This window comes from Phoenix dactylifera, unplaced genomic scaffold (genome assembly GCF_009389715.1).
Source record: "Phoenix dactylifera cultivar Barhee BC4 unplaced genomic scaffold, palm_55x_up_171113_PBpolish2nd_filt_p 000402F, whole genome shotgun sequence".
NCBI classification, from domain to species: Eukaryota; Viridiplantae; Streptophyta; class Magnoliopsida; order Arecales; family Arecaceae; genus Phoenix; species Phoenix dactylifera.
In genome coordinates this window covers 405535-413289 of record NW_024067844.1, presented here as the reverse complement: position 1 = coordinate 413289, position 7755 = coordinate 405535, and the positions used below count along the sequence as shown (strand labels likewise).

Genomic DNA, 7755 nt, shown 5'->3' with positions numbered 1-7755 from the left:
TTTGGTTACATGAATACGACAATACGACAAAAGATGGGCTTACGACGGAAGGTGGGATTGGTTGTATAGCCTTTCCGAGGTTTGGGACGGTGGCGTAAGTGGGTGGTGTTAAAGTGTTCCGGAGGATGGTTGGAAATAAAGTGGAGCTTTTGATCATGATACGTTTTGGAAGGGAATGGTTGATGGAGCAGCAGCATTGCTGCTTGATTTGATTGGACGGTGCAGCGGAATAAAAATTAATTTATATTTTCTAATATTAAAACGTAATTAAAACTATTTGATGTGCCTCTATTTACTAAAAAAAAATAATAAATACTTTGTTTGAGTTGCTTCATGTTTTTTTTATTTTTAAAATATATAATATAAAGATGCACTTGATTGGAGAGAGTTCCGGAGTGGAAACAGGAATAAGACCCACACCAACTGATTGATTGGAGAGGGTCCATTTTCATTTTCATTTCCACTTTTATTGCAGAGAGAATGGGAAAATTTCAATCTTTCAAAATTCAATTCCAACGCTTCCTCTAGATTCATTAAAAATAAATAATTTTTTTTAAATACCCCCTATTTAATTGATTTTTCAATATCTTACTTAAAAATATTCTAGTTCTCGTTCTAATTCCTATCATGAACTAAACGCGTCACAAAATATGATTATTCCAGTTTATTTCGATTTCGGTCGTGAACCAAATGCACAAGTGTAGATCATTATATAATACACCTACCCATCCTCCTAAACATCCAAATGCGAACAAGGATAGAGAAATAGGACCTACAATTGTCACAAATTAGGACCTAGTTTTTGGTAGTTCTAATGTGGATTTAGAAACATCAAGCCCTACTTGAGAAACTTGGAATAGAGATAAACCTATAAAAAAAAGTTTTGAAACTGGCTATTAATGTTCAAACAAATAGCTAGATGGTAAAATATCCTACATAGATAATAAACATAAAAAAAAATCACTTCAAGTACCTTCAATGAATTAAAACTCGGGGGCTTATAATTGCATCTAGAAAGCCTTTTCTTAAATAGAAAGGAGGAAAAATAATGGAGCGCATGACTTTTAAATAGGATAAACAATATTAGAAAGTGATTTTTGAGTTAATTATTGAATTTTGCAGACTAATATGCTTGTGCCTTGTCACATGATTGTGGATTGTTTGATTAATTCACATGAAACATTGTTATTGTTAGCATTATTTCCTTAGCACCTCAAGTCTCATCAATATCTAACATTGCTAAGCTTATTTTTTAAAAACTAAAAAATTGAGTGGCTCTTAGAGATTGCGGCAGGAAGGCGGTGCACCTTCGAATCATCTATTTTGGGGTGAAACTCAAAATGTATGGAAGGGTGTTTTCTATGCGAGGCGAGTTCTGAAGGCCCGGTGTATCATCTTAGAGAGAAATTTAGTAAAGATGGTGGAGCGGATTCTACAGGAGAAGTCGGGGGTCTTTAACCATCTGCTTCTAGATGATGTCCGGTGGCTACTGTAAGAGTGTAAGGTCTTTCAGATTGGGCATATGTTTTGGGAGACGAATAAAACTGTTGACTGGGTTATCTTTTTTGCTGCTCATCATTTTGGTAAGATTCTCTGGATCCATTTTGTAGCTGTCCCTCCATCGCTATAGAGTATTTTGTCCCTTGACTTAGTAAGCAGCGGAAGATTAGTATGAGCTACCGATGTACCCAAATATATATATATATATATATATATATATATGGGGTTAATCTTGGTCGTTTATTGTCGCTCATCACAACTCGTTTCCATCCCTCTCCCCTCCCAGGCTCCCACTCTCTCTCTCTCTCTCTCTCTCTCTCTCTTAACTCTTCCCCGGCAACCGGCCTCTCCCTCTCTCTCGCATTCAACGCCCGGATCGGCGAGGAAGACGAAGGGTCCGGATTAAGTTATTCGATTTTGAACAACCCACCAAAGTTAAGAAAATTACACCACTGCCATCTTGTGTTCGCCTATAACCCCAGAAAGTTATAAAAATTACGTCAATTACCACATTTGGATTTTGCCCAAATTACAAGACTTGTCAGCAAAAATTTCTGTAAAAAATTTGGAACTCTTTTTCTCATCAAAACGGATAAAATTTCGGAGGAGGTCAGTGGGTTTCGACAATTAACCATGCCAATTACTATCCAATTCCTACCATGATTACTTGTATTTTTTTTTTTTATTCATTAGGAAAAGAAAGAGAGAGAAGCAAGCGTCAGTGAGTACTAGCAATTTTTACAACTATATCCTATCAAGAAGATTCTATAGAAGGGCATTACTTACAATATTTTCCTTCCTGTTATCCACCAGAAAAAAAAAAAAGCAAAAAAAAAGGGGGATGAGAAAGAAAAACAAGCATTAACGTGTGTCCAACGATTACAACTAGATAAGCTTAACTGCCACTTGGTTTTAGTTGCTCCCAAGATTAGAGTAGTATTCACAACTACAACACATCTCTATACAGTATATAACATGATTTCAAGTGATCATCTAATTCTCAATGTACCTACTGCAAATCTTCTTTGTTCTCTTAGTATCGTCTTGATTTAAACATCGGAGAACGTCTCTCCAGATACACTCCAACAAAAAAAACTTTTTTAGTTTTTCCATCTCAAATCAGAGCTCAATTGTGGACCAAAACTTCAGATGCAAGCATGCATTTCGAAACAAAGTCTTGCTTTGTACCATCCAAGCAGCTCGCTGCAAAGTCTTCCAGTAACTTTCTCACTCGGTGCCTAAGTCAAGCCGATCCTCAATGACAACATGTAGCACTCCTCTTTTTTTTTCTTTTGTTTGGAAAGATAATGACATCAAAACATGAGGTTCCACATGTCGGCCAGAGGGTGCCCAGGTGTCCCCAAAAGCAGGCTTATTAACTATTGCTCTTGCTGAAACTATGTATACAGTATGAAGTCACGATACACAGCCTTCCCATTACGATCAAAAGAAGTGGAGACCACTCCCTGCAATTGAACAGGTCATAAAGGCGACTGAAGCTGGAGAAAACTTGAGCAAACAAGTCCACACTTTGCCACAAACCCAAGAATGTGCCATAGAGCAACAAACTATACGGCAAGTTACAGCTCACAATTTCACTATGTAATTCAAATATATATTCATTTTGTTTAGGACTGCAGAGAGCACTAAACCACGAGCCACAGAAATCAAAGAACAGACAAAAGCATTTCATCAAGTGAGACCCCAAGATTAGTTCGGTAAACGGTCTTGGGGCAGCAACATGGTTAATGGATTCATCCCAAGCATTATATTCCAAATTCTCACTGGAACAGTATATGGATGAATGTTAAACTTTGGTCATTCAAGAAAGACTGAAAGAAAGCTTGTTAGCTGGACCACAAGCATAAAGTTTTCTTATTGATCACAAACCAACCGTAATGTGTATATTCATATCTTTCCCCAAAAGAAAACCAAATTACGGTTATGTATAGAAGCTCTTATTTCTACTCTCCAAGAGGCCTTAAGAAAAACCAGAAGGACAAGAAAATATCCCTGTACATGATCTCGTCGTCTGATGATGCTGCAGCTCCCATTCACCTGGCGCTCGTGGAACCCTGGGGCGTCCTTGGAGCTGCATTCACCATAAGCAAATCAATGAACCAAGTACGTGGCCAAACCATAACTCTTACAACGATGTGTTCGGTATGAAGAAACCAACATCACTGTGGAATTGCAGAGAAAATGTCTGTAAATTAAGGTACTGTATTTGATCACACTAAATTGAGAGATTGAGAAACACAGCATGTTATGATACCAAAGACGGTGAATAGCATCAACGATCTACAGAGACTCCTTTCTACAGATCATCATATAATCAAGTTCAAAAACAGACAGCTAGGCAAACAATCCTACAGTAACAATGATTTCGGATTAGAAAGAAACTAAAGAGGATTGATTTAACAGAGCAAAAGCATTACCTAAATTGACAGCTTCTGAGCTTTTCATCAACCGAAGACGCTTGCATGATGCAACAAACATTCTGCAATTAATAAACATGAGTTAGATTTGTTCGCTTATGCAGCGTTAAAACTGTGATGCTTCAAGGTTAATAATTCTATATACACTTGGCACTGAGAGCACTTCATTGTTAAAAGAGCAGCCCATCATTCTGGGGTGAACTGCAGAATCTACATTACCTAAAGTTCAGCGATGATATGTTGATAAATTTCATGCACGATATGAAAGAAAGATTTTAGATTGAGGGCACATTGAAATGCCACAAACAAACAAAGAGGACGGATGAACTGCTACATTATGGGTATAAAATAATTGCAATTCCTCTCACATATATGTGATTGTGAAAACCAGATATGAGGCATGGTATTGTGTTGCTTTTCATGTACATTTGTTCAAGCAGCAAGAGTTTTTCTCTTTCTTTCTTTCTTTTTTGGGTATAGAAACGAGAATTCATGAGAATGGAATTTGAAACTATTTGTTCTCTCTACCATGTTCTCTACATTTATTCAATCTATGATGTTCTCTAAATCTTTTCCATCAGAGATAGATGGACAGAGTCATATGTGATTTATCTTCCAAAGTAACCCATAAAATAGCCCTTACATCAGAATAAATACTTAAACAGCATGCAGTAATCAGATAACATATTTGCATTTCACCATATATTGTTTACAATGTCTATATTGGCCAATGAATCAGGCATTGAATAAGAGAATTCAACTAAATGTTGGCAATTAAACATCAAACCAAAAACCAGCCATATTGTTTAGAAGAGGTCCAAAATAGTTTCAAATTTGAAATAAGGAAATTAAGCAATATAGATAGGAAAGCAAACTATAAGCGGCAAGTTGAGCTGGCGGAGGTGGTGATGACTTATTCAATTACCGCATCAATTATATAAAGTACCAAACTAGGGAGACAATCCTAGCATGTGGTTGAAGAACTCTGCTGTTGGAAAAGACCAACACCCCTCCATTTTGGTTAGTAAACTGCCAAATTGATATGTAACTCAGAATATATAAAGATGAGTCAAGGACCCTTATCCTATCAACCTGGGGTAGAATTTATGAGTCCTAGTCTGTCATTGGTTCTCATCCAAGCCCTCAAAATTGTGTTGTCAAAATATTAACCCTTATAGCCTTCATCAATTGACCAATCTACCCATGAGGCTCATCTTCGACCTTGTCAACTGGAAGGTCTCCTTATTGTTATCCTTCCATCTACATCCTCCAAAAGTCTCACATACTTACGCTAAAATCATCTACATCGTGCTCAAGTAATGCTCATGAACCCTACTTCCCATCAAAGAATCTTCCCTGGAATAGAATTGGATTACAGAATTCCCAGATAATCATTTGATTAGCAATATTCATATTAATAATAACAAGAAATTCCATTTCTAAAAGGAGCATGTCCACTTTGCCTCCACTGCATAAACTCTCCATGCAAAAGTGGCACTCTCATCCATCACACCATCTTCTCTTGTAAAATGGATCTAAAGTACCAAAAGCAATTAAATCTCCAAGAATCTCCCATTCCCCAGCTGGACTTCGACTTATCCTCCACCACAGTTTTTTTTTTTAGTAGATCCTCCACCGCAGTTGCATTCCATGATCGTACTTCTTCTCAACCAACCATTAATCAAACTTTGGAACAATCATATACTACAAAAGCAGCAAACCATAACAACATCACCAAAATAAAAGTTACGGTATTTTGATGATCACTTCTTTCGCGCTAATGCTAATTTAATTGTTTCATTTCTTGATATAGTTAGATCATTTAATTGTAAATCTATTCGAACGTGCAACTCGATCTATAATATCACCCTGGTTCATGCAAACCAGAAGTCACGTCCTTTTTTACCAACTTTCAACAATTTACAGAAGTAAAAAGTACATCTTGCCAGTCAGAACATTGTTATTCTAATTAGAATTACTATTATTAACTAATCTAGATTATAGAGATAGAGAAAGGAGGGACTGACTTCCAAGGGACGTCCCCTACGAGCATCCAGTCGCCATCCTTGTCCTCATACGTGGGCACGTACTCCGTCCCGTTCACGGGATCCACCAGCCTCCTCTCGTTGGGATAGTTACCTGCCATAGCAAACGACCAAACTACCCTCGTCAGAAACTGGCCATATCAGGGCAAACAAGGGGAAAAAATATGACGGAAGGAGAGGGAACGTACGGACGGTAAAGCAGGAGAACATGTCCTCGAGGGCGGTCAAGAGCTGCTGGTAGCCGCCGTATATCTCGAGGTCAACCTTCCGGAGATAGGGGGCGCCGTCGACGGCCACCTTCACGTACGTGCAGCTCTTCAACGCGTTCTTCCGGAACGACCTCACCGGCGGCCACCCCACCACCTGGGCCCTGTTTCAGAAAAATAGTTCAAATAGTAAATCTCACGCAAAAAACGACCGTGTTGCCCTTGTGCGTGACTCGGCAACCTACGAATAAACTCGTCCCATAGGCCATATAGGTCCCCTGAAAGGAAAGGGTATTTTCGTCAGCTTGATCATGTCCGATATCCTGATTGACGCAATTGCCCCTCGATAAAAGACATGGTCACTCGGCTTTAGCCGTTGATTTCGAATTTAGTCAGGGTAAAACCGTCAGAAAAGTGACGATTCCATGTGGATTCGGCTCCCCGCGAGGGGCGGGAGGCGCGGGGGGGGGGGGGGGAGTGATATGCTTACTTAGCAGCTGGGGGCTTGCCGGCGCCGGAGACGAGGCCGTCGGTGGAGCGATCGCCGGGATCTCTGGAGCGCGGCTCGCCCGCGAGGCTGAGATCCACGGTCTCGGCGAACCCCCGCTTCTTCTCCGGCTCCGATCCGGCGATCCGGGACCCCCCGGGCAGGCCCAGCTTCAGCTCCGTCTCCTCGTAGTCCAGACCGGACACCTCCGACTCCGTCGAGCTCTTCCCCGTGTCCGTCGACATCTCCTCCACTGCCGAGGGTCGTCTCTACTCTGAAGGGTTAGGGACTTAGGGTTAGCGCTTCTTCTCTCCTTGCCTGGATCTCTCCTCTATCTCTCTCCCTCCGTCTCCGTGTGGCTGGCTTCTTCTGATCCCCTTAAAATAGATGGATGGATGGATGGATGGGGGCGAATAGCCAGGGAGATGGCGACACGTTGGTGAAGATCGGGCGGTTGGGATTCGTCCGCGAGAGGGAAAGCGGACAAGGGGTGGTGCCTGTGGGTATGTGAACGGCCTTTTTGGCGTGTGGGGCAGGCCTTGTCGGTTCGAGCTGTTCCCCCGGGTCTCTCCGGCTCCTCGGCTCGGCTCTCTTTGGATTCGCTTTATTGGTGCAGCGGCCAGTCGTGCGATCGATTTCTAGTGTTACACGGGGTAATTCGGATCCCGAGGAGGAAGAGTTCTACGGATCGGTGACTTCACGTATGGCAACCAAAAGTAATCCGATACATATCGTACTCCCTTAAAAAGGTAAAGGTGATCTCAAACTAATATGTAAGATTAAATGCTAAATTAAGTGGCAATTCCCACAAATTAATCCAAATAAAATTTTGAAGATAAGTATTTGCATCCCCAATATTAGTTTCTATTGCCGCCAAAATTCGATACGATGGAGTGGAACGAGGTAGTGAAAGGTGAGTGATCGGTTTTTGCTCGAATTGGTATGGTCGGATTAATCTACTCGGAGGTGAAAGTTCAGCATGCAAACAAAAAAAATAAATAAATAAGGATTGTCAAACTTGTTTTAGCAGATTAAGAGAAAAAAAAAAAAGTACCCGGAGTTTTCTCAGTTTTATATAT

At 40.5% G+C, this 7755-nt stretch overlaps 1 protein-coding gene across 1 annotated transcript; it reads right to left on the bottom strand.

Annotated features, from left to right (window-relative positions):
• Positions 1–3228: 3228 nt before the first annotated feature.
• Positions 3229–7048, bottom strand: LOC120105940 (auxin-responsive protein IAA1-like). The gene is made up of 5 exons (XM_039118740.1): positions 6680–7048; positions 6172–6353; positions 5966–6077; positions 3939–4000; positions 3229–3592 (listed from the first exon to the last, which is right to left on the bottom strand). The coding sequence occupies exons 1-5, from the start codon at positions 6919–6921 to the stop codon at positions 3555–3557; spliced, it is 636 nt and encodes a 211-aa protein (XP_038974668.1). The 5' UTR covers positions 6922–7048; the 3' UTR covers positions 3229–3554.
• Between the last annotated feature and the right edge of the window lie 707 nt (positions 7049–7755).

What these genes read in the sequence shown, in the direction of transcription:
- LOC120105940 (XM_039118740.1), bottom strand. Translation starts at nt 6,921, where the DNA reads ATGTCGACGGACACGGGGAAGAGCTCGACGGAGTCGGAGGTGTCCGGT. An exon ending in GTTCTCCTGCTTTACCGTCC is followed by an intron (nt 6,078 to 6,171) that starts GTACGTTCCCTC and finishes TTGCTATGGCAG; the next exon opens with GTAACTATCCCAACGAGAGG. An exon ending in CTCAGAAGCTGTCAATTTAG is followed by an intron (nt 3,593 to 3,938) that starts GTAATGCTTTTG and finishes TGGTGAATGCAG; the next exon opens with CTCCAAGGACGCCCCAGGGT.